Here is a 26765-nt window from a genome sequence, read left to right as displayed (position 1 = left end):
TTCAGTATGCAAAATGTTATTGAATTTATTTTTCACCTTCTAGTAAAATAAATGAAGAGACTGCCTATCTGGTTTGCTAGTATAGTTATGCGAGATAGTCATTGCAATAAAAATACGCTACTTGAGGACTTCAGCTTATCAATTTAGGTAGACACACCACTTTAGAGGCTAGTGAGTTAAAATGCTGAAATAAGTATTTAGAGGGAAACACATTTTTAGTATAAAGCCTGCAAGAGAGCTATGATGAACTAGTATTTAATGCTCCCATGAACTGTATAACTAAGCAAATTTCAGCCTTTTGTAGAGTTCAAGCCCATGAACCAGAAAAATAACTGCTCTAGAATCACCAGCGTCAGGCTTTCTAACTACCACCGCTTCTGTGTGAAACAGGTCAACAGCTGATATAATATTCATCAACAAGGGGTAGGTTTTTTTTCTACTTTCCTATTTTATTTTTTACCTGTTTAGAGTGATTGTCTATCATACTAGAGGAATCATCAATAGCCAAGCAAATCTGGTACTGTCGTTTGCTAGGCTTGGTCCTTCGCAACCAGATCTTATCTTTTCGGAACTGACTGGCGATATATGGAATCACTTTGCGCATGTTCAATCTTTTCCCTGTTCTGTAATCTCCTCTGAAAGTTAAGAGGGAAAGAGATGAAGTTAAGGGGATTATTGATAAATACTTAATTCTGAAAATCCTGACCTATGCAGCATACGCAGCAAAATACACAAATTCTTATAAAATATTGTGGACACAGCTATTTGTAATATTTATATTTAGGTATAGATCAAAAAAAAATAAAATCACACCTATTTCTATTCAAAGATAGATGTATAGCGCTTCTAAGAGAAGATCTTAATTCTATGTGCCTAAAATGGAAAGAAGACCTTAAGTTTAGATGCCTCCAGTTTGAGTCTAGAACTTTTCAAAATCACTATTGTTAAAAAGAACATAAAACATTTTGATATTTAACATCATCTTTGACTCAATAGCATTTCACAAGTTTCAGTCAGTTTGATCACCAGGTACACAAAAGTGAAAAAAAGGGAGCCAATATCCTCAGAATAGGTAAAGCATACCACTCTTTACAACTACATCACATTTGCATTTCTTAAACTAATTAGTATTTTGATACAGGAGTAAAATGAATGCATTTGCAAACAGGAACAACTGTTAAAAAGCAAAAATAACACAGAGCTGCCATTGTAAAGATGTTAAATAGGAGTTTAACAGAATCAGAAGCCTCAGAGAGACCCAACTTACTTCAGCTTGGCTGCCTGAGTGGGTTCCAATACGAGTCGTAGCTGTTCACAAAGCTGCTGTGATAGAGGAGCGGTCAGTGCCAAATACCTCTGCCACAATTGTGCTGCTTCCTTTTCCTAAAATGTCATACATCAAGGAAAGAAACAAATGTGAATTATGCAAAAACAAAACACTGGGAAGCACTGCCTGAAAGAAGAAAATAAACCTCAGTGTACAAAGGGGAAAGTATTAAGTAATTATCAGGTGAAACTACGAGGGAGTTTTGTGAGTGCTCCATAAAACGATGACAACATGCATTAGACTTAAAGCATTGCTTTTGCTGCCACAGAGCTGCAACATGCAATGATCATTTCTCTAGGAGCAGATGAAGCAACTTCAGCATTGCTGCCAATACAGGAAAATCTAGTAATGATCCCCATCTCATAGTTAGTATTACAGCAAGGCAAGCCATAAAATCTGCAAGGTTCTCCATCAGGCATCAAAACCAATGTTACTTACGTTAATTATATTTCAGCAAAATGAGTCTCTACCCTGTCCATTTCATTTAGGAATGATTTCCAAATATGTTTTATGAGTCATGGCTAGGACAGTCAGAGCCAATATCTAACATCAGATTCTGGTTCTGATGTTAGTTAACTCAAACTCCATCACTGCAACTGAAGGAGGCACCTTCTCTCAATTGCCATTTTGTGAAAGTGGTATCTGGACACTGTTTACTCAGAATGGAAGGAACTTGGCAGGGCTAAGAAAAATATTTCTAACTATGCAAGTTTTGGAGATCATTATCAGAATGAGTGCAGAGTAACCTTCTGCAGATTGCACAGAGCATGTTGAAAGTAAAATCTAAAGCACTGCCCAGCTTTAAGAACAGCATAATTTTTTTCCAGAAGTTAAACATAAAAAAAAGAAGACAAATTCAAATCATACAATTTTGAATATTTAGATTTCAGTCTGCTCAGCTTCCTCAATGCTTCAGCAGGAAAACAAGATGAAATAATGCACACTGAAGATTCTTAAGACAGAGTTTTATATTAAAATGAGGTCACTAACCTCGTCTGGATTTCCAGACTGTTGTGTCTGCCAAGCTTCCAGCTGCCTTTCAAGTTCCTTTCTCAGCTCTTCAGGATCTCTAACAATGTGCTGAAAGTGTATTTATGAGACAGTAAAATAAGTTCACACATCTCGTGATTCCCAAACCTTAGCAGACTATAAAAAAAGTAAAAAGGCAGTGTTCTCATTCTTTCAGACATAAAAACACCTGAAAAACCTAAAGGAAGATTTCATTCTAAATCTCCATTTTTGAATAATGTCCATGTACAGGAAGGGTGAATACGTCCCCCCAAATAACTACGTCTGTGACACAATAAGCACAGAAACAAAGCTAAGAATTTCTATGATACAGACACTGAAAATAATCAAATACAGAACTTCAGGATAATTCAAATTATCTTGACATAAACATCAGATTTTAATGACAATCAAACTACTTACTACTACTTATTTATCTAGTATCTGCCAAAATAAAATGTGTTTCAATTAATTATATATATATTTCAAAGCCTCACCTAAACACTTAAAGAATCAAATGCCACCTTCCTCTTTACCTGCCAGCAAATACCTTTTGATAAGATTGTCTGGTAAAAGGACACCCAAGGTATATTACAATTCTTCAGCTTTTATTATGCTCTCAGTGACAACTTATGTTCCTGACTTGCAAGACCATAATTTAGTGAAACAGTAGTGTGTAGTCTGCATAACTTGCAGGTTTACTATGTTAAGCAAAATAATCCTATGAACGTAAATTAAACAGTACCAATAACTTCCCATTCCTCAAGAAGCAGCAGCAGAACTCCAAACACCTGCTGCAGGTGTAAGAAAGGGAGGCCCGATTACTTGCTGTACGTGGAGAGGGCTGCTTCTCTCTCGCTGAAAGATGAGAACTCACACTTTTCTCCTTAGCAATGTTTTCTCCCCTCCTCTTTAGCTGCTGCTGCAAGGGCTCCCCCTCCCGTTTAATTTAATGCTAACTACTGGAACTGGTCAGTGCCTCCCCTGGTTTTTCATGTCAGCTGTAAAAAAGCACTCGGCTATTCTCACTATAGTAATAGAACATCCCCTCATTTAACAGACCTTTCCTCATTAAGAGGGAAGCAGCAGATACCTGGCACATACTTTCTGTGGTGTGCACAGAGAGTAAAATCTCTCCCTCAAAATAAGTACTCAGGACACAATAAACATGAAATCTGCATATTTCTAAAACACAGACACTGGAAATACTTATTCTCATTTCATCAACTGGTTATTCACCATCACCAGAAATGCTTATGACAAAATGTGCTTTTTCACAGCTCTCTAACAGTTCGTACTGAACAACTATGAGTGTTACTTGAAGTGCTAAGATTTTCTAAGCTATGACAACTATTTTTGTTTGACAAGGTTCATAATTCACCGCAGCGTATTGTGGTGTATTAACTGAGGTGAATTCTCTGTCCACGGTGGTATTTTAAGGTCACTGCTGCATAGCTATCACACCACTGTGAATCCTTTTTTATCTTCAGGCCACACTCCTGCCCATTGCTTTCCCCTCTGCCTGGACATTTGACCAGTAGATTCATCTGAGCAAAACAGTTCTTGACAGTTAGCAAAACAAAAGGTATTTTTAAGGGGCAAAGATGGGGACCTTCCCACATAGAATCAATGGTGAGGTATTTCCATTTTAAAAGGTATCATTCAGCAGTATACACCTTTGTTTTTGTGTTACTTTTCATACTGCTATTAAAGAACAGCAAGCTACTGAATTGTCTAATGAAAGTAATTCTAAACATTACAGTTCAGTTTCATGAACTCAGGTCAATTAAAATAGAGTGTTCCTATTACTGTAATTGTGAGAAGCAACTCCCCATACCTGGGGAAGGTCCACCAGAAACTGATGGGCTGTATGTATGGTAGAGTCCTTGTTTCTCTCTGGCTTCTCTTCTGTCACTTTTGGGGGGTTTTCAGTAGTAGAGTCATTGACATCCTCAGATTCAAAAGTCTGGATTTCCAACTCTGTTTCACCTGATCCTAGAATCACAAAATTCTTTACTAACCTCATGGTCACATAAATACATATATACGTATACACACACATGCATATGCATATTAAAAAAAAAAGAAAAAAAGAGAGAGAACCAGTATTATATCTTGACTCTTTTACACCAACTCATATGCTTTGTAATGCAACCTGGAAATTATTTTGGAAGACAAAGAGTGCATACATTCTAAAATAATCAACTGTAGGAATAAATTCTAAAACAACTTTAGGAACAGGTGAATATAAGAACCTGCAACTCATTAGAACAGATATGCATTTCCTTAGGCAAACTGTTTTTCTCTTTTGCAGCCTTATTGCATAATGAACAAAGGTGTTAGTGAACAAATCTAATACTTGAAAATTCCATCTGTGAAATACATTTTTCAAGCCACTTAGACTCTCTAATAAAGTAACATAAGGTATATGTCAATCTGAGAACATTCAGAAAATCATCATTTAAAAAATAATGTCAATCTTTTCTTTTCTCCTGAATGAGAAGAATCTACTTCTGTTATGGAATGGCTTCCTGTAAATCAGAATTAATTTAGAAACAAATGAGTGGACTAGAAATTTTATTTTAGCAGTGTTTCTACTACTGCACTCAACTCATTTTTTAAGAATTATTCTAAGGAAAAAAAAAAAGTATGACATTGGAGGATATATTTCAAAGGCACAGGTTTTTCAGTACATGCTGTTAGAAAATCTTGTGGAAAAACAAATACTGTAAGATTGATTACATGCATGCCTGTACCATAAAGCCAATAAACTCAGCAAGAGATTTAAGTGAAGAGATCAAACCTGAAGGGAATGGGAGAGCAGAAGGTGAATTCAGGCTGGAAAAGCTCTCTCCTGTCTCCTCTCTTCAGGCACATTTTACGTTGTTTGATAAGAAAAACCATTCAAAATTCCAGCCTACAGTTTCATTAGTTCAGATTCACTCAAATGAAACACTGCTGTTGCAATTGTCAAAAGATTATTTATACCTAGCTTATTTTGTTTATGTGGGCTGTGTGGCTGACAAGTCAGATCTGTCTTCTTCTCAGCTGCCAACCATTCACACCTGGTACACATTTTTTCTGAGGCAGCTCACTTTTGTTTACTTCCATTCCCACTTAGGCAAGAAAGTGGCAAGACAGTGACACTTTGGTGCTGCTGCTGCTGCACCTGATGTCATTCAGATCAGCTCCTCAACCTCCTGATGCTTTGTCAAGTTACATATAAAAGTTCAGTTATGTGCTGCTGCTGGTGAGACTGGAATGCATTGCTGTATGCCAGTTATTGGCATTGTGCCTAACAGTGGGAAAATGTTTGTTTTTTACTTCTTCAAAGAAACAAATAAAGATAAGAGACCATTAACTTGAAAGAAAGCAGCAAGTCACACTGCTACTCAATCAATTTAGCAAGAACAATTAAGAGCAGATACTTCAGTCTTAGAAAATGTATATACACACATTATAAGTGATTATAAACACCTACATACACATTTAGACACACTTTTGAGTATGCACTTAGAATTTTAAAATAAGTGTACCAGAATTTTTAGTGGCTGTAGACTTCCTTGTTTCTGGCTTCAACTCTTCTGCATCTACTGCTTTGAGATCCTCATCATTCTGCATTTCTGCTTCCATAGGTACATCTTCAGGATCTCCCTCTTCCTTTTCTTCTTCAAGAGGCATAATAGGTTTTTCCTGATCCTTGCTAGCGACATCTGTACAAAGGGAAGGAGATTGATTAAGGGGAAAAAGAAAGGAAAAGTAGTAATGTTACAGATAACACTGCATTCTGAGGCCACTGTATATCAGCTTCAGTGAACCTCAGAAGAGATCATCTGAGCCACTGTGTCAATCATCAATTTTATCTTTTGCTGTGTTGTGCCATGTTGTGTCAGTGAGTTATTGCTCTGAAAACCTTATGAGTAAAACAGACAAATTACTTTAATGCACTCAATCTAGAAATGAATTTAATTAAATTTAAAATAAGAGGAATAGTTTTAAAGAACCATCAATTTGTTAGACACAGAATTAAGAACCTTTTATATTAACCTAAATATTTTGCATGTGTGGTAGCAATTTTGTCTTCAAAGTAAATGAAGTGAGATTAGGAGGGAAAAGATTTTAAATAGGTTTAATAGACTAAAATCCCATCTTTATGGGCAAATTCAATATTTTTGAAAATCAAATCCTATCATTAGTTTGAACCTAATTATTGAAGAGTAGTATTTACTGTATGAAATGGTGCCGCATCTTAAACCAAAGCAAGAATGTTAAACAACTAAAAAAAAATGGTACTGGGAAAAACTATGGAGTTTTGGGACTTGATTCTGCCATGACAACTCCTTACACCCAGAAACACCATCATACCATAGGTCTGTGCATCACAGCATTTGGAGCCTTGTTTAATGTGTTCAAATGCATCAGCCTCCTCCACATTTTGTTTAGGTTGAGTTGTATTCTGCTTGGCTTCACTACTGGATTCTATGGTTCTCAGTCGCTTATGGACACGTTCGTTGTGATCTCCCATTGAACGCTCATTGTCTGCCTGACCAGGTTTCCTCTTGAAACTCTGAAAATGAACAAATCAACACCATGAACTTCTCAGGTGAGCTGCAACCGAACACTGATAAGAACAAGAGTTCTAACAGGGTATACAAATCCTACCCATTTGCTGCTTAATATTAAGTCATTCAAATTTTGTACTAAGCTTAAGAAATTGAAGAAGAGAGCCAAACCTGGGTACTTTTTCTGCTTTGCTTCTGAGAAGCCATCCGGGCCATGCGTGTGGATTCATGGCCTTCTGACTGATTTGCACTTGCAGCTCCGCTTCCATATTCCTGAGAGACCAAAAGAATTGTAACTATAATTGAAAGAGGGATTTCGCAACCGTGTACACAAATTTCAGAAATTAAACTGAAATGCTTTGTTGACTTCCAATCTGAATGAGAAATGGCTCACAACTGCAAGCATTATTCTTGTGGAAGGCAGACAAGAAATTCTGCAGCTTAAGAATTAGCCTAAACTCATACTGTTCACTACTAGGAAGATATCTACATGATCTTCAATTTTTTAGTGAATTTAAGATTCAATTTTTAAAACATCAATCAGTTTTTAAAATATGGCAGCAGTTTCTTGATTGTAATTTGAAAGCATACTCCCAAGGTCTAGCATTTCTAAGACACTTTACGTAGTTTACCTCTTTAGACTGGTCTCTCTCTGAAGCTTCTCCAGCCAGCTCAACAGCACTGTCACTCTGCAGGTTTTCTTGCCCAGTCTGCCCTTGTGTTTCATGCTCCATTCTTTCCTCAGGCTCAGGGACCTGCTCATCCTTCTCTGAATTATCTTTATCCTCTTTTTCCTGAAATATCATGAGTTTATGTTAACATTCTAAAAAGTATGGGGAAGAAGGGCAAGGAGGTGGCAGGAATATGGATGACAAACACACCAGTTTAATAGTAAGCAGATCTCTGTTATCCGATGGAGATTCTCACTAACATCCTACAAATCTAGTGTCAAATTTGTCTCAAACTGTTATAGACCACGTCCATTTCTTAAGCCTCTTATAAGGAAAAATAATACAGGCTTTTATTTATTATTCTCTACCTGAGGTTGAAGGCCTTGGTTAGCAGTGGGAATTCCCTTCTCTTTCTCCTCTTCAGCAGATTCATTTTTTTCCTCAGCAGGTGGTTGCGACTCTTCCTCTTCGGCTTCCTCAGTGTTTTCCATATTTCCATCTTGATTATCATCATCTTTCTCCCCTCCATCTTCCTTTTCCTCTTTATCTTCAGAAATGCCTTCTTCAGTTGGCTCTGCATCTTGATCATCTCTACCTGTATCACCACTATCCTCTCCATTCTGATCTTCTGTATTCTCCGCCTCATTTAAATCAGGAAGTTTCTCATCTATTTCAAAAGCATTCTCTTCTGAATTCAAGAATCAGAAATGTATACAAAACTTTCAGTATAGTATAGAGACAGTGAATATTACAGATACCTGGAATAAAACAGCCCTGCCCTTCTCCCCTTCCCCCCCCCCAAAAAAAAAAACCTTACAGAGAAAATAGAGGATTCTATACATATAATCTGGTTTTCTACAGCAGGTATTTTCTTTAAGAGTCACAATTGGTTCATATCTAACAATACAGCAAGATGTATTCCTGTTAATTTCCTTTTATCTAATTTTCTTGATATTCAGTTGATTTTAAGTACAAATGTTTGTAAATATCATAGAAAAAATATTAAAAATGAAAAAGGAACTGGAGAATGAAGCAACAAGCTTCTAGCATAAGTTAGGGTGCATCACCTGGATGCCATAAGAAAGCCTGCTCCACAGTGCGCATGAAAGGAAGGTAAGGGGTCAGATAAGACCTCAACATCATCTTTTGATATCGAATGCCAAAATATAGAAATTAAATTGCAGCTTTTTGTCATACAGAATTCCACCACCACCACCTTTTTCTTATTATTTTAATAAAAAGGAGCTCATTCTCTGACTGTTCCCCCCTGTTTCTATCTGGCTTTCCACTGGGAATCTGTAGAGAGATTTGCAGCTGTACCTTCACCCTCTTTTTCCTCCTCATCACTCTTCTCATCATTCTCCAGGTTGAAATCATCAGGAAGGTCCAAAGGTTCAACTTCAGGCTGCTTTTCTTGCTGGCCATGATAAGGATCTACTTCATTCTCATCATACTCACGCTGTAAGCAAGAGAATGAGGAAAAAGAATAGCACAGGCAAGTAAGAAGTGGGAAGAAAGTAGGAGGAAGAAGAGAAATAAGATACTTCTCAATTCTCTCGGACACAGAGGTATTGGATAACATTACATTCTGATCAGTTGAAGAATTTCCTACAGTGCACATCCTCACGAATAGCAAAAAAGATTAATTTGGAAATTGCTTTTAAATAAACTGTACTTCTTCAAAACAAGATGTTTTGTGTTTTGAATAGAGTTTTCAGAACTTGAAGTCTCTGAACAGGATCTGCCACCCATCAGAATGCATACACATTGTCTAGCCTATGGTTCTGGAAGATTTTTCAAAAAGCCTTGCTTAGGGACAGACAAGGCCCCAATTTTATAAGTATGCAATGTTATGTGTTTAAGCAGGTACATGTATTTAATTTTCTTCTTTGAAGTCTTTGCATAAATGTGCTCTTCCAAACATTTAAGCATACTATATACAGATTTTGGGATGAGTCCTACTGGCCTGAGATAACTGCTAAAGACAACAGAACAAGAACCTCCTGGCTGTGTTCATCAAAACATCAATTCAGTGCCAAGCCAGTTCTGGCAGTCATTACTAATTTAAGTTAATGCAAACAAAAATTCTTTCTGAATTTTGTATCAGTGAAATATATCTATAATATATTGGATACAACATGGTTAACTTTTGGCTCTGAAATGAACTAACTTTTCTGAACATGCTTTGGTATTAGTTAAAGAGCCCTTCAAATTCTGAGAAAGGCATGAAGTAAGCAACAGGATATGGTTTAAAAGCAAGCTACTTTATTCCAAATCATTTTTACCTCATCAATTTGTTCATGGATTTTCTCTTCGTTTCCACTGTCCTCTGTTTGTTTCTCTTTTTCTTCATCCTTGGGAAACTGTTTTTTATCATCCTTGTTTCCTGCACCCAAATTATCATCTTTTGCAACGAGCTCTGAATCCTCCTATGAACCAACAAATCCAAAAGAAACTCGATTACACTACATGCTTCTCAAAGTATGAATAGTAAGATAGCATCTCCTACAGAAAACAAACCTAAATAACTTAGGATATACAAAAATTATCCCATTCCAAGACCAAAGAACCTGCTATGCAAGGGAGTACCCTCTTTGAGCAATCTATAATTAGCAGAGTCAATACAGAGACCTACACAAACTTATAATCTACTAGCCTAGACACACCTGGCAAACTGAGATACAACTTGCATCTGAAGCAAGCAAATGATTCAGATGGGAAACCTAGCATTCTGATTTCCATGCCAAGCCGCAGCTCACCACAGCACATATAAATTATAGTTGCTCTCCTGTAAGTAGTTGAGAGCTGAAGCTCTTGAAGACTAACTGTAGAACAGTTAATCTGATTGCACTGAGTTAGTCCAACTCTGCTTTCATGATATGCAGCTGACAGTGCAATTAATCCCTCTTAGACAGGGATTTCAAGAGATGCAGTTACGCAGTCCAGTGGCTCACTGCCGTTCAAAGGAGGAAGTCTTGCTCTACCCTTGCCCTGCTTGTTTTCTCCCTTTCCTTTCCTGATATTTACACTGTCTCAGCTCTGATGCATGCTAAACTCTTCTGCAAGCCGATGACCCAATGATCAAAACTAGTCTAGGAGATAGAGTTGTTTCATTATTAGACTGTGTAGTGAGCAAAACTGGCTCACAGAATGGCAAAGGCAGAGGAAAAGGCACACAACCAAGCACAGAGTTCCCTCTCAAAACCAGCAAGCCATCAAAACCACAACCTACATCCAGACTCACAGTCCAGGTCATATCAAGTTGATGGAGTTTATTTCCTTTGATATCGTTCTCCCCACCCCTCTTTCTCTTTACCTCATCCATTCCAGGTCCAGTTTCTTCTGTTTTACTACTGGCATCTTCATTATCATCCTCTTCGTCTTCATCCCCCCAGAGCCTCTCATCCAGTTTATCATCAGCTTCAGCATTATCAAGATTTCCCATCTGGTTATCCAGCTCCTCTTCATCTGATTTTTCATCATTTTCTGTTTACAACACCACAGCTTAGAATGTGCCTCAGTACAGAAGAAATAAAGCTTTCTTTTTTTGGTTAACTTCAGAAACAAATAAGCAGCCATGTTCCTTAACATCTTAAATTAAACTCATCACCCTATGCAGTCAATAGAAAGAGGGGGAAAGACACACACATGCACCCAGAAAAACATGGGCCTAATTATATGATTCAAACTGTTCTCTTGGACATACCAATACATACAACATTCTCTCCCTCAAGCTAACAGATGTCAGGTGCCAAACTTGGATGACTTAAACTCTCCATTCCTTACCCTTCCCCCTCCTCCATTTTCAAAATGTTTTGGCATTATTGGGAGGGGAAAAGCAAAGGTCCATTCCACTTATCTATTTATTAGTTTTGGAATATCTCTCTTCTTGTGCAGATGAATTTAGGAATGGATTGATTTATTACATTTCTTGTGAGTCTGCCCTAGTGGAAGGGCCAAACCTTTTTTCTCCTGTTCTCCGTCATGCATTTTTCCTTCGAAGTCTTCTGACATTTCAATTGCATTGTCTTCTCCTTCAATGTCTGGTTTGGAATCTGGATCCTCTTTTTCCTTCTCTTTGCCCTTTTGAAAAGCGTCTTCTACCTGAATTATTGATAAAGCCAAAAGTTACAATGCACCTTGCCTAGATATTAAAGATTAAAGTATCACAAATCTATTTATAACCTCGGGTGCAAAGATAAAAGCCAACCTAAACTGGAGACTGAAAGCAACTTCATGCTGCCTTTACCTGAACACATCCAATGTATCAGAACATGGATTTCAAATTTAAGTCAAGCTTTGTTTTGATAAAGTTGGGTTAAAGTAAATACTATCACACCTGTTCAAGAGTAGGAACTGTCTTATCAGTCAGAATCCCTTAAAAATACAAATCGGTAGCCCAACTATAACCTATAGTACAGTTATCTGAATGCTGCCTTCGGGCCGTTTTAGGGACAGCTCTTCGTTCCTTGTATGCAAATGCTGGTATTGAAAATAAAGCATAACGCATGTGCAAATAACTGAACCAAGTGTTTAGAGGCCAGCTCAGAGCTGGATCAACTGTCTTGGGTCTTGCATTAGCTTTCTCAATTCAGCATAGCTCCACGTAAGTCACTGCAGGTATCTTTACGCTGTCATTACTAGAGCTTCCTAGTCCTGAAGGTCTAGACGAACTCATGTGAACTCCACTATACTGCTTCTGCACATGAGCTGTTCCTCTACCCAAATGTTTCGTTTCCAACAAACCCTGCTAAACCAGCTAAATCCTGATACTTTCCATTACTTTACATATTCCTCCTTAAAATCAGACCTTCAGTAATATGTTCACCCTTTTAAATGACTAAACTGACCTCCGAAATTGACTCAAAGCCAGCATAAGTTACTTTTGACTGTGGAACAGTTAAAGTTGTTGCTCAAGTAAGAAACTCTAGTGAAATAATAGTTTCCAACAATATAGCTAAAAATCACTGCACTTATAATCACAAACACCAGGATACAAACCACTAATGCCAGTGATCAAAATATTATTTCTAAGTAACAAGAAGCAACTTTTCCTTGGCATGTAATTTATTTAGTCTCAGTTTTACTTGAATTAAACCAAAAATACACTTACCTGGTCTTCACTTTCTATTTTGTCACTCACATCCTTCTTGCCTTCCCCATCTCCAATACCACCTTCCTCGTAATCATGAAACTGTGTTGCTCCCTCTCCCGCTTCATCTTCAAGTAATTCTTTCGGCAGACAAAATCCCTAAAGGCAAACAGGCTTTCAAAGTCAATGCCAGGAAAAATAAATACCTTATTGATGATCGAAAACATTCTAAAAGGTGTTATTACACTGAAAATCCTCTTCTCCCATTTTAAAAACACTGGGCTTGTTTCTGTAATATCTCTCCCTAGAAAGGCTGAAATTTGCACAAGCTTTAACGCTACCTAGAGAGGCATCAGTTCTAAAGAAGAATGAAAAAAAAAGAAAGAATTAAAAAAGTACATCAGAACTTTCAAAAGTAGTCATATCTTGCACTGGTGCCCCACAACATGGTTTCCCACAGCACACTTTCTAACTACATGAGCTACTGATTATGCTACTGAAAGAGGCAACCAAAAAGTGACAAAAACATTTTTACATTTCAGTATTTACTAACTCTCTGTAGTAGAGCAAGTACATCTTTTAGCTTAGTTTCTACTTAAGACTTTTGTATAAATTATATACATGCTTACCATCTATCCACTGTTATGCCCTGATAACTTACCTTTTGGGCAAGCTCTGTAAATATGCTAGTTATAACAGAAAGCAATTTTCCAGTACTCCTGTGTGATGCCAGTGAAACTGTGAGGTAGAAGAGGATAAGGTCTGAATACTTGCACAGCATGGGTTTTAGACGCACCAGTAAATAGCAGGACTGGTTGAAGAACTGCAGTTAAAACCAAAGAAAAGCTGTCAAACATAATTATGTGCATACTGATATGTGTCAGAGGGTGATAACAGAGATTGAAAACAATTGTTCAAACCAGAAGTATTGGTAGGCACATTTAATTATAATTTTCAAAGTTCCCAAAGCTTTTTCTAGCTTTCACATTTCACAAAAATGAAACCTTTTCCCTCTTTCTAATAGTATATCCGTTTTTTCACTAAAGAATATCATCTACATTTGGCAACGATTTCTTACATCCTTGTAGTTCTAAGGTATCATATAGGAAAGGAGAGGCACTGCATGGTTAACTGCCTAAGTTCACAGTTACAAATATTTGAGACTCCAAAGCCAAAAACTTTTAGGAAGGGCAATTTTACCTTATGTTTATCTGAGGTGTAATCTTCCCTGTAAGATTTCAGGTTCTCCAAGAGTTCTGAAACAGCTGAAATTATTTTCTGCACATGCAAAGAATCCAAATCAGCAGAGAGATCTTCATCCAAAAGCTTAGTTAAGTGCCCTGCTTTAAGCCTGTCAAATGAGGCTGCATCATCTTCTATTACAACACAGAAAAACAAAAAATACAGGAATCAAATTAGATGTTCTAAAAAGAGGTTAAAGCAAGAAATCTATAAATTTCCATCCTGTCTGTTTACATGGGCAACTTCTATTAAAATGGCAATCTTCTTGAGTATTGGTACTTCTACTAGACAGTACAAGGTGTTCTTAGGTGTGCATAGTTTAAACTCTCACTTCCCCTTGACTAAATTCACAAACTTACCATTTTCCTCTGGAGATTTTTCTTCACCTTTTCCATCTTCCTGTTTTCTCTCTACCAAACACTGGATGGCATACAGAACAACACGGATAACAGTTTCCGCTTGTGCTGAGAAGCGCTCCACAAACTCTTCATCCGACTCTTGATTTCCTTTTGAAACATAACACAACCGATTTTACAAAGAAACATTGTTACAGGCCACTATGTTTCCCCCATGTAACAAACATTGCTTTGCATGCTAAACTGACTAACCTCATAAATGTGTTCAACCACATGGCTTTCAGAGACACATGATATATATTACAGAAACTCAGAAAGTTTCATTAAACATGAAGAATCCTCACACATGGCTTTCAAATTTGCTCCTGAAACACCCATACTATGATTTAGCTATTCTATCACCAGTGTTCAGTTTAATGTTCTGGAATCCAACGTGCCCTGACACAGAGTCTGGAGAGATTTTAAACAGAATTATTTAGCCTGAATTTAACAAAAAGTGATACGGGAATCTTCAGCTAAAATTTTAGCCAAGTATGCTCATTTTTCAGTAGCTCTGTGCTGAAGATTGGTCCCTCAATGGAAATAAATTTGTAAAAATTAAAAAAAAAAAAAAATTAATTAAACACCACCCCTCATATGTACCTACTAAATGTGAGCTCCAGGGCAAAAAAAGTCATTTGCAGCATGAGCACAAATGGATATGACCAGACGAGATGCACCCGAGGGCACTGAGGGAGCTGGTTGATGTCACTGTGATGCTGCTTTCTACAGTCTTGGAAAGGTCATGGTGCTTGAAGGAGGTTCCTGATGACTGGAAAAAGGCAAATGCTGTGGTACCTTCAAGAGCACAAGGAGGAGGATGCAGAGGCTGGCTGGCCTCACTTCAGGTCCTGAAAAAATTGCGTAGCGAAGCTTCCTTGAAGCCATTTCCTTGAAGGACATGCTGGACAAGCATGAAGGACAAGCTGGCAACTGGGACAGCAAGCAATAATTTGCTGAGGGCAAAACATGCTTGACTAATCTGACTGTTTTCTATGATGAGAGAACTAGCTGCATGTATAATGGGAGAGCAGCTGATGCTGAGTTGAGCAAGACCTTTGACATCGTCTCCCATAGTATCCTTATAGTCACATCGGTAAGATATGGACTGTACAAGTGGATGATAAGATAGACCATTGGACTTGAAGGCTGTTTAACATTTTTTCTGGATGACTGAATGGAGTGTGCTCTCAGCAAGTTTGCAGAGAGCACCATATTGAGGGGAGTGGTCAGTAGCCTGGAGAGCAGGCTGCTACTCAGAGGGACCTTAACAGACTGGAGACTTTCTGAACAGAAACCTCATGAAATTCACAGGCAAATGCAGAGTCTTGCATGTGGGATGGAATAACCCCATACAACATTACAGGCTGGGGGCCAACTGGATAGAAATCAGCTTTGCAGAAAAGGATTTCGGGGTCCTGGTGGACAACAGCCTGAACAGGAGCCAACAGCACACAGGACTGTATTAGCAAGAGGGAAGCGATTATTCCCCTCTATTTGGCACCTGGGAGGCGCACCTGGAGTACTGTGCCTGGTTTTAGGATCCCTGTTACAAGAAAGACTTGAGTATACTGGAGAGAGCTCTGCAGAGGGCTGCCAAGATGGTTGGGAAAGGGAACACATGTTGTACAAGAAGAGGTAGAGAGAACTGGGTTTGTTCATCTTCAAGAAAAGGCATGGGTGGGAGGACACACACTCTCACTGCTGTCTGCCAAACAGAAGGGTGCAGAGAAGATGGAGCCAAACTTGCCTTGGAGGTGAAGAGTGGAAGAATGAGAAACAGACAAGTTAGAACAAGAGAAATTCCAGCTTGTTTGTTGGTCAAATACTGGACCAAGCTGCCAAGAGAAGCTGTGGTTGGAGTTATTCAAAACTCAGCTGGGCACAGTCATGAGCAATCTGCTCTAACTGACCCAACTCTGAGCAGGGAGGAGGTCACACTAACACGACCTCTCAAAGTCCTTTTCTAACCTGCATGGTTCTCCGATCGTGACAATTAACAGGGTCTTGATAATACTTATCAACCAATAATACTCAACTTTTAAGTATTTTCTCCAGCGTTAGTACTCAATGAGAGAAGATATCCACAATACAGACAAGCACTGTGTAATTTTTGCTACACAGTTCTACTAAAGTGCCCTTGCTAATCCTGACTTACAACTACGGTCTAAGATCTGTCATGAACAGTGACTAAAGGGGAAAAATATTATTGCACGACTTAAGTTTGGACTAAACTTGCCAAAATTTGAATTTCATCTCAAGTGTTTTTGGACATCTGATTTAATATGGAGCGTATCTTCTGCACTAAACAAGCTAATGAATTCTTTACATTCTTATTTAAATTAAAAAATTGGAAGAGAAGAATTGTCCTTACCACCACAATTTGACATAGAACCAAGAAGCTGTGTTCTCCAGGCTGTGAAGTCTGCAGATGTATTATTAACTTCCTCTTGGATATACTTTAGGCTCTTGATTAGTGCCATCTGATTTGCAGCTTGCCTGCCTTCCCCATTTGGAAGAAATAAAGACTCTATGCCCTGTAACTGAGTTGATACTTCCAGCAAACAACTCAAAGCTGATGTGCAAACCTCAAAATCCCTCCTGTAACAAGAAATACCATGATACTGAGAGAAGAAAGTACACTTCAACTTAAGATCTTCATCTGGAACTTATCAAATACAAGCTTTACAATAAGCACAAGTGTCACTTTCAGTCAGCTTCAAACAGTGAGAGTGTTAAGTGAAAAGGGGCACGTACTTTTTGGACTTTACAAGCTACAGTCCTAAAAAAAAAAAAAAAAAAAAAAAAGCCACACGCCCTAGGATTTTTACATTTGAAATTCTCATCGCTATCTAACTAAATAAATAAGGAGCTACAGGGATGAAATCCCTGTTCAGGAGAGAAAAAACAAAAATTGAGAAGCTAAAATGGGCCAATTTTTGTCTGACTTGTCAGTGGGGTGGGGGAAGAGACAATGCATTTGTCTGAAAAGCCAGACTGCATTTTGAAAGGAAAACAAACAAAAACAAGTTTTAAGAGCATCTGAACAATATCTTTTATGATACACATAGGCAAACATTTTCAAGATAACTTTACACATCTCAAATGAACATACAGTGTACAGAAATTCAGTTTTACACATGGACAGAACTCACCAGGAATAAAATAAGGTCTCACATGACTGTTGTCTTATTTTGTCCACATCTGCTTTCGTTGCCTTCACATTGGCCAGCATTGCAGTGAATTTTGTAGCTAGCTGCAGCCATAACTGATCTTTATGTTGCATCCTGCATCCAGGAGGCAGTTGCTCTGTTGTTACTGGAGATGGGTATTTTAGCTCTGAGGGAATTAGGTCAGGTATTCCCATAAGAATATTTCCCAAGGTCTGCTCAGGTCCTGTACTCTGAAGAATGTTTGTTTTGTCATCTGTCCTTTCATTATCACTACACTTCATTGACTGTTCTTTTGGGCAGCATTGTAGAAACCAAGAGAGCTCCTCAAGAACCATCACACACTGCATGGAGAGTTGCTGCAGTCTGTCAGTCCACTGTTGAAAATTGTCTTGAGGAGGAAATGCTACACTGTGTTCTCTGTCAGCAGTCAACCTAGAATCTATCTCTTGTATACAACTCAGGAGGTTCCTGGTTAGGAACAAAGAAGGAAAAAAGTTACATAAATCCAATTGAGATTTACATTACACTTCCCTTTTAAAAGCGCAACCTTGAGAGTAAGTCCATAAAAACTCTTGATTATATGAACTCAGTGGAAGTCAAACTTTTTCTGGAAAAGCCAGCACATAAGACATTGGAATAGCTTTTTTTTTTTTTTTTTTTTTTTAAGAGGAGAAGGTTTTATCTAATTATTGAACTTTTCTCTCCATTGCATAAGTTTGAGACATCCTGAGAACCGGATTTAGTAATATTTCTCAGAATCAACACAATCCTTTCAAATAATCCTTAGACTCCTGGTCTGATATTCAAATACTGTTCATTTTCCTCCATTATACAAACAAATTGGATTCTAAGAGACAATCAATTTCCAAATGCTGTATAACAGACAGTTTATGACAAACAATTGGATGAATCTGATGCGCAATAAGTTATAGCAATGCAATTAAGTGTCTTAGCACTTCTAATATTCCTGCAACTGTAAGGATTTTTTTTTTAAAAAACATTCCTGTTATAATATAAGTTTTTTGTTCTAATACAAATTTTACACCATAAATCTCCAGTTGAGATCAAACACTGTATGAAGGGAATAGTCCCTGATACAACCTCAATAAGTTTTATGGTTTACTTCAGCAAGAGCACAAATATTCAGCAGAACAGTGGAGCTGACAGCGAAACAGATAAGCAACAGAATGAAAAATCACATCAAGTAAGAAAGATTTATTGTATACTTTTCCTGTTCAATACAAGTTTAATGTGTCTCTACAGTTAATAAATAAATAAATAAACAAACAAACCTCAAACCCTTTCAGAATTTTTCTTCATAAACTGTTGAGGTTTCTTATTTTGACTTAAAGTGCCAACCACGTCATCTATTTGCTCCAAACCAAACCAAACTTGAACGAAGCCAAAATTAACTTATATAACATAGCTCTCCCAATACCAAATGGGAGAGATCTGAAAGTCTAAAGGTTTAACTGTGTAATTAATTAGAGTAATTATTTCACGGTCTTCAGATGTGCCTAACTCATTTTTCCCCCATTATTTTGATTCCAGAATGCTGGCTGCAATGACAGGATAAATGACATCTAAAAACAATTTTTTCTTTTCTATTGAGGGGATGGGATTTGAATTCCTTCTACTTTATCATTTTCCAACTTTCTTAAACTGAATTGCTTACTGCCAAACTCCCTTCCAACATCTAAGACTGTAATAATGAAATGCAAAAATACCTCAGTATGATCCATTGTTCTGTCAAGGCAGCAAGAGATCTTCTCTGCCTGACAAGCATCTTCATGAGGTATGCAGTGAATCCCTTGCATCGTTCAATGCTACCTAGTCCAATGTCCTGAAGAAACAAATACGGAGAAAGGGAAGGGAACAATTAAATGACATAAGCAGACCAAGTGATGTCAATGTTCTTTATGTCTCCATTTCATTTCACTGAGCAGACTAGAAGGTTCTGGTTTAACTGAGCAAGTCTTAAAGTGTAGACAAAAAGTACAGTTGTAATTTCCACTGCCTTCATTTCTCTGCATCCTCTATCTTTCAAATAAATTGCACACAAATTTGATTTTCAAGTAGCTTCTGTGACAATTGTATTAAATTGCACCTCAATGCAGCAATCCTTTTTGTAAATTTAGTTCCAAGAAATAAAGCTATCTTACAAAATGATAATTGAAAACCAAAGAGGATACGTTAGCTTAAGTTTTCACACATATGACTACTGCTAAAAATCTCTTCCACAATTCATTTTTCTAGATTTATTGAAAATTACTTTCATGCCTTTTTGTTGAAAGGATCCTGAACTAAAACTTAGAACACACGTTCACAGCAGTTAACAAAACTGATCACATCTGTGTCCAATGATTTATGCTGTTATCAGCTGTGGCATCCGTCAGCATCATGTTGTTAAAAAAAAAAAAAAAACAGTCAAGTGTGGTGAGAGGAAGATCATCTGGAAGAGATCCTTGTTTTCCTAGAGTACTGAAAAAGTAATAGTGATTTGTCAGAATTCATTTGCTCCCCTTACTGATTTTAGACCAATTTTCAAGTATGGAATTATCAGTATTTTTCCTGTTGAACTTAGGCTCCAGCTGTGTTCAATTATAACTCACAAAGGATTTTCCATGAGTCTGAACTAATCCAGATTTTGATTGTCTAACATTTATCTATTCAGCATTTTATGGGTTTCCTTCACACACAAAATAAAGCAGTAATTTGGGATCTGTTGAGATGAAACACATTAGTCATTGCACAAATTATTAACTGAACTCCCCAAATTAAAATGCTAAAATGACAGGTTTTGAACTGCTGCACTTAAAGAGTTGTCCCCAAAATATTTTGTCTTATGTTACGGAAAACAGTGTTCTCATGTTACCCTTCTACTTCTGGAAAATCCCAATTCAAAGTGATAAAATAAAAGTAATGTAAGTAGGATTTCTGGCTTTAGCTTGATGTTTTACCTTGGCAGGTGCCAACAGTGCTGTCTGAAGCCTAGAGTGGCGTGCAAGCGACCGATAGAAGTACTTCTGGCATCCATCCCAGGCAGATGAGATCTCTGTCAGCAACCTGACAAAGTTCGATATTAGAAAGGTACATAACTTGAGTATCTCAGAACACAGGAAACACCAGGCTAGCTCTTCAGCCTCTGAGAAATTTGCTATAATTTTTTTATTTTGCAGACACAATGGTCTTGTAATTCTTCATTTTCCCTAGAGTACTAGACAAGTATTCTAGTCATAAGAAAACACTTAATTTTTTTTAATAAACCCAATGGAAACTTAGAGCAGCAACAGTACCAGAATTTTTAACATCTAATATCATTTAGCACTTGAGTAGTAAATTTTTTATGCAGCTAAATCCACTCTGATAGGGAAGCCTTTGTTTCGGGCTTGATGAAGAGACAAGCTAAACCCTTACATCTGAAAAGGTCAGTAATCAGCTTGTCTCAATGATATAAGATTACCTACTGCCTGAAAAACACTACAGAAAAATTTGAAAAAAACATCTTTGCAATATGCAGGTTATTCCATAAATACCTACTTTGAAGTCTACTATGAATTTCTCCTGAAATATTCCATTAGCCAATGATGAAGATAGAAACACAGACTAAATAATCCCTGTAAATTACAGCTCATCTTTAATGAAATTTTTAACAGTCTACATTCTAATATAATGTTAGCAAAGCTTCCCAGGCAGAGTTGGGCGTTCTCACAGAGTTGTCAAAAGTGCAATTAAAAAAAAAAAAAATCTATTCTATATAATAGATATTAATCAGCTGTGTGCCAGTACAGTATGTACTAGATTTCCAAACTGAGAAGTAATCTTAAAAAAAAAACAAAAAAACTGCTTAACCCCCTAAAACCATCCAAACTCAACCCTCCCAACCCAAAACCCTCCAAAACCCCCAAACCCCAAATCCCCCAAACCCACGAGCTCCCAAGACCACCCCAAACAGGCAAAGCACCCCAAACCCTACAGATATCTTTAAAATCCTAAAGGACTTAAAGTCCAGAAACACCAATCTAAATCCACATGCAATTAATTCTGAGAATTATAGCTGCAGTTTATACAATCTGAAGGTTAGAAATGCTATGTACATACGTGGCATCCACTTCATGTGTACAATTTACTACAGTTAATGCACTACGCAAATCCAGTGGAAGCAGGCAGAGTATTTCATGATAGTCTTTTGAACGGGACCAAGACAGACCTTTCCGGTATGACAAACCTGGAACGACATTTGAACACACATCTTTTTATGTCCTCATTCTTTTGTATGAAAAATGACACCAATAACTGGTATTAAGATATGAAAGCTGCCAGTGTTTCTGATCTTGACAACCACTTGAACATTTCATAATTTCCTAATGGAAGAACACATAATACACAACTGAAATAAGACAAATAAACAGACATGTGGGGATAAAAGAGGTGGGTGGTAGCAGCAGAAAAAAACCCAAAAGCCTGAACCCAAAAGGCAAATGCTACCGAAATAAAACCAAAAAGAAAGTTACAGCTATATACTTTTTAAACTCAGTCCTCAGGCTATTATCTTAGCTATTTTCAAAATTGAATTAAATGTGGTGATTTCTCCCAAGCCAATTAAAATGCTCATTTCAAAGTATCCTGAAGGAAAGTGGAGAACGTAATAAACACTCATTAGTTATCTATGTTGTCTATCTATCATATCTATATATGTTGCCGTTTCTCCCAAACGGAATGGAGAATGAGTCTTAAGAGTAACCCTTTTCCATTCATTATCCTGGTCTCTTATGAAAGCTGGATTAAGGGATCATCACCCCATTTTTAGATATGAAATGGCTGATGAACGAGGAAGCTAAAGGTGTCACTTGAAATCAATGGCAGAGCCCGATAAAGAATTCAAGACCAATGTCTAATTAAATCATTGCAGTATATCCTCCCTCCAGCATAAACTTCACGGGGTAGCAATCCTTGTCAGAAATCCTTTTTCACCAGTGGGTGTAAAAATGCAACCACTACCAAACACAGGAAAAGTATGTGTGCTGGAAACCTCTCACTTATATCCACCTGTGTTTGCAGTCTAAATTAGAAGCAGCTTAATATTCCAGAAACTACTTACTCAGTACATGTCAACTGTTTAGTAATACAAACCATATACGCTCAAAATGACAATTTAAAACTCTCTCCCACAAAGCATTTGGAATTATTTTATTTTAATTATTTCTCAAGTGCCATGATACAACCCATTTGAGTTAATTTGCTATTAAAATCATGCCTTCTTGGAACCCTTAAGTTCATGTTTTCAACCTCTTTATGCAACCATGAGAGAGAGAAATGCAATTTAAACAACGTTTTTCTTTCATTTTTTTGAGGTTCTCAGAATCACTTGAGGCCAGAAGCTGTGGCTTCAAAGAGAAGCACCAAAATGACAATTAAAAAAAACCCCAGCAGAGTTATGTTTAGCTTCTGCTTCTGGCTATGACTTGGCAGAGCTCTGTCAGAAAGCTATTTATATATATAGCGATTGCATACTTTTTCTCATTTCTGAACTGTTCAATGACTAATCAGTTGATGAATAATTTAACATAACAACAAAGGAAAAGAAAACTAATAGCTTGGGTAGATCCTTCATCTTAGGACTAGCAAGGGCAGCAAGGTAGATTGTACTGCTGACCAGCATGCCTCCAACAATTCCCATCAACAGGCCACTCAGTCTCTATGGCTCAATAGCATCTCCACCAATTCGAACTCTGCCAATTTGCCAACTGAGGGATGGGCTCTCAAGCAAAGGAGCAGATTTCATTTCAGTTCTGGACTGGGGAATGGGTGCAAGATAATCAGCTTCCCTCATGTTTCTCAAAGTTGCACAGTGACTTCTGACTGGAGATACTATAAGATTCCTGCTTCAGAAGAGCAACTGTTTTACATATAATGCAGTGCAAGAGGAAGAGAAGGTATTTGGAAAGGCAAACATGTCAGGTCTCATAGTCAATAGAGGAAAGGAAAGAGAGACTTAAGTACTACTCTGTATTGATGGCTCAATGACTTCAAGAACATAACTAATATTATGGTATATTTACATGTATTAGCAAAAATGTAAAATGCTTAAGATCTTTGTATTTTTAAACTAAGCACATTTTAATTAAAAACTCACCTGTTTTAGCAAGGCTTTTAAAGAGATCTGACAAAGCCCGTTGCTTCTGCATCTGAATATGCTTGGCCTCTGACTTCTGCTTCTCCTTATCTGCTGCCTGATTAAATGTTAAATTCTGCAGTTCAGCTACAGAAACAATGATATCACCTGTATGGAGGAAAGGGAAAGGCAAGAGATGTGAAACTTCAGCACACACAAACCAGCCATGGAAAGATGGTCTGTGAAGGGATCTGTATGTCTATATGTAAACTTCCTCCTTATCCATTATCCATTTTAATTCGCGTTACAGAGGTCAATTATGGTATGGAAATCACAAGAATGCTCAACCTGTGAACTGGTCAAGACTTTCCAGCAGACTTAAAAATGAATTATTTTCCATAACTGTTGCACACATTTTCTTCATTTTTTTTGTAAGTTTAGGCAGACGATACTGAAGAGATTCTGCATGAAATATAATCCCATCCTGACATTCTTCTGGGAGAGCCCTCTGAGAAAAATTAAAGAAACAGTCTGATTATATACACATACATGCATAATGAACAGATAAGACAGCCTCAGTTAAGCCAACAGTAATTGCTACAAGAACAAGAGCAAAATTCTGCATTCGTCTGAAACCTAAAAACATATTCGTGTGCTCCTCAGCACAGTTCAGCACCAACACTGGAGGAAAAAATCACAGTCTATGCTCATCAGGTATAGGTTAATTCTGAAAACAGCCAAATAAATGGAAGATGCTACGGTCCTACTCTCTTAGCTGTTTGTCATGACCTCTTTCACAGAGGTTATCACTGCTTCAGATCAGCTTCTTCAACCTTCCCAGTCCAAAGACAGTTACACTAACATAAATCACTAATGCCCCCAGGGTGTAAGATAAGAACACCACTAACTCCCTATTAGACACAAATTTAATTGCCCTGCTAAAGAACAATGAAAAAGGTATGCAAATAGAAATGATTAAATGACAGAAATGATCCTCTGGCATGTCTGAAGTTATTCAGTAGGGACTGTCCAATTCTAACTTTTTTTTTATGTCTTCTTGTAGTTTCATAATGTCTTTGTTCATTAAACAAGGGAAATGAGCAACTGTGTTAATTATCAGTAACAGGTTTCGGGGCGGGGGGGAGGGAGGGAAGAAGCTGCCAAGTTAAAATAAATAAATAAATAAATAAATTACTGCCAGATTTCCACCTCCTTACTCTGTCCTCATGACTGTCACAGGCCAAGAGCAAGACCAACCACCCTCCCGGTATGAAGAAAGTGAACAAAGCCCTGGAATCTGCCAGATAGGAGTAACTGAGCATCCCACCCCCAACAAAATCCTGAGGAGTTCTGACCGGCTTCTCACTTCTTACTGACAAAACCTGATGGGTGTGAACATGTGGGATGGGTGTGAATCAATTTCAGGAATAAAAATAACTAACTTCCTCTCCGAGCTGGACAACTTTATTACAGACACACCAAACAAGGCACCGTGCAGCAAGAGTTATCACATATCAGCTAATAAAGCAACTGTTCACATACATATGCTTTCAGCCCACAGCAAATGTGTGACAAAGCAATGTATTTTCCTTTAAGAATTTAAGCTCAAAGTATTTTATATTTACTCAGTGCTTACATATGCACAAATATTACAGATATATGATCATTTGTCTGAGTCCCTGTTTAAAGAATCTGTAGCTGAAATCAAAGATGCTCAAGATTATCATTTTGGGTCAAAATTCTCCCTTAATGGCAGAGAACATTTCTTTAAGTAAAAAAGGCAAAATTTAGTTCTACTCCTAGTCATTATCTCTGCACTAGTTGGAAACTGGCAAGTTGTTGCAGACAATACTCGAGTAACTTGGAGACAAAATATGTAACTGCTACCATCCCTATATTAGAGGGTAGATATTGTGACACAGTGATACTGAACATTTGTCTTTCTATATTGCACATCCACCCTCTTGTGGCGTTTCATAGCACTGAACACAAAAAAGATCAAAAAGTTGACAATCAGACTTGACGTTTATATGAAGTTTTTCTGCATAAATCAGTGAAAAGCAACATATACATGAAAATAGAGAAAACATCCTTCCTACATTTAAAATAAAGAATAAAGTCACCTTGTCAGCATCTGTTCTAGCACACAGAGTTTTTCTTATTGTGTTGTTTAGCCTCTGAACTTTGGTCTCTGTGTTCAGAGATTCTTCCTGCTTCTGCAAGAAGTCCAGCTGCCCTTCCTTACCACTTTCCACCAAGGCAGGCTGACATGGCTCACTCAGAACAACTTCAAACTTCTTCATGAATTTAAAGAGGGTCCTAATTACCAAAGAAAAGCAAAACAGTTATCAAGCATTCTAATCTTCGAAATCTCCCAGTTGCTCAAAATAAATATGGTTCCACTGTCTGATGGGTATAAGAAATATTCCAGCATTTTAAATTTAACATTATAGAGAAATCATCTAGCAGGAAGGTAGAAATTGGTCACACACAAATATGGCTATTTATCAGTCCCCAAATGGCACCTTACTTCCAAGCTTTTGAGTTACCTGTGTGTTTTTTCAACTGATTGTTTTATGGCCCAGAAGCTGACATCATTCCACTTTGAAATTTTCACAAATTCCTATTAAGGAAAGAAATAATCCAATTACTTATACAAACACAATGAGGTATTTGCATATAAAATATTATCTTTAAAGCTGATGACCTATGATGATCCGATTGCCTTAAAATGTAAGACCTTCAATTAGTTAGAGAGGAAATGATTGCATAAGTCACCTTTTTCTATTAATAATGTGTTTATATGTGTTAAAATATGTTTGTGCTCAAGCTGCTGCACAGCCAAATGTTGTGAAATCCAAATGGGCTTCACTATATGGTAGAAACCTCCTTGGCTGAATGGAACTGATGGAATATTAAAGGCTTCTACCCAACCTCAAAAACAATTCTTTGCCAAGGAAAATGTGAAGTACCACAGGGATTTCAGGGTATCTACAAATTCAAACACTCACTGCTCCACTGTTCGTCAGATCAGTTCAATACACTGTCTGAGTAAAATTGTCTTTTACCTTAAGTTCCTTTTCTATAGGTTGACGCAGTTCAGTGATTCTGGCCTCAACACACTCTGAAAACTGCTTATAGTAATTGTGTAGGTTCCACAGGATGCTGCACAGGACATCT

The 26765-nt window shown here is 37.5% G+C and overlaps 1 protein-coding gene across 3 annotated transcripts in view; it reads right to left on the bottom strand.

Annotated features, from left to right (window-relative positions):
* The window catches only part of MDN1 (midasin AAA ATPase 1), a 109203-nt gene that overhangs the window by 6017 nt on the left and 76421 nt on the right, over nucleotides 1–26765 (bottom strand). Inside the window, exons 71-97 of one of the 3 annotated variants that reach the window (XM_067293986.1) lie at nucleotides 26654–26763; nucleotides 26135–26208; nucleotides 25709–25904; nucleotides 23934–24093; nucleotides 23607–23753; nucleotides 21572–21698; nucleotides 20431–20536; nucleotides 19198–19313; nucleotides 17453–17938; nucleotides 16672–16898; nucleotides 14262–14408; nucleotides 13861–14036; nucleotides 13322–13483; nucleotides 12682–12819; nucleotides 11531–11672; nucleotides 10885–11054; nucleotides 9854–9997; nucleotides 8889–9027; nucleotides 7937–8256; nucleotides 7530–7691; nucleotides 7069–7170; nucleotides 6701–6902; nucleotides 5872–6048; nucleotides 4173–4330; nucleotides 2318–2407; nucleotides 1268–1383; nucleotides 461–635 (exon numbers count right to left, since the gene is read on the bottom strand). In XM_067293986.1, coding sequence (XP_067150087.1) covers nucleotides 461–635; nucleotides 1268–1383; nucleotides 2318–2407; nucleotides 4173–4330; nucleotides 5872–6048; nucleotides 6701–6902; nucleotides 7069–7170; nucleotides 7530–7691; nucleotides 7937–8256; nucleotides 8889–9027; nucleotides 9854–9997; nucleotides 10885–11054; nucleotides 11531–11672; nucleotides 12682–12819; nucleotides 13322–13483; nucleotides 13861–14036; nucleotides 14262–14408; nucleotides 16672–16898; nucleotides 17453–17938; nucleotides 19198–19313; nucleotides 20431–20536; nucleotides 21572–21698; nucleotides 23607–23753; nucleotides 23934–24093; nucleotides 25709–25904; nucleotides 26135–26208; nucleotides 26654–26763 — 4469 coding nt within the window. Of the gene's footprint in view, nucleotides 1–460; nucleotides 636–1267; nucleotides 1384–2317; nucleotides 2408–4172; nucleotides 4331–5871; nucleotides 6049–6700; nucleotides 6903–7068; nucleotides 7171–7529; nucleotides 7692–7936; nucleotides 8257–8888; nucleotides 9028–9853; nucleotides 9998–10884; nucleotides 11055–11530; nucleotides 11673–12681; nucleotides 12820–13321; nucleotides 13484–13860; nucleotides 14037–14261; nucleotides 14409–14910; nucleotides 15149–16671; nucleotides 16899–17452; nucleotides 17939–19197; nucleotides 19314–20430; nucleotides 20537–21571; nucleotides 21699–23606; nucleotides 23754–23933; nucleotides 24094–25708; nucleotides 25905–26134; nucleotides 26209–26653; nucleotides 26764–26765 lie in introns of those variants that run through there. The other 2 variants (XM_067293987.1, XM_067293988.1) reach the window with 2 other exon arrangements.

This window comes from Apteryx mantelli, chromosome 3 (genome assembly GCF_036417845.1).
Source record: "Apteryx mantelli isolate bAptMan1 chromosome 3, bAptMan1.hap1, whole genome shotgun sequence".
NCBI classification, from domain to species: Eukaryota; Metazoa; Chordata; class Aves; order Apterygiformes; family Apterygidae; genus Apteryx; species Apteryx mantelli.
Note: the sequence above shows the minus strand (reverse complement) of the source record. Positions and strands in the feature narration are given on the sequence as shown.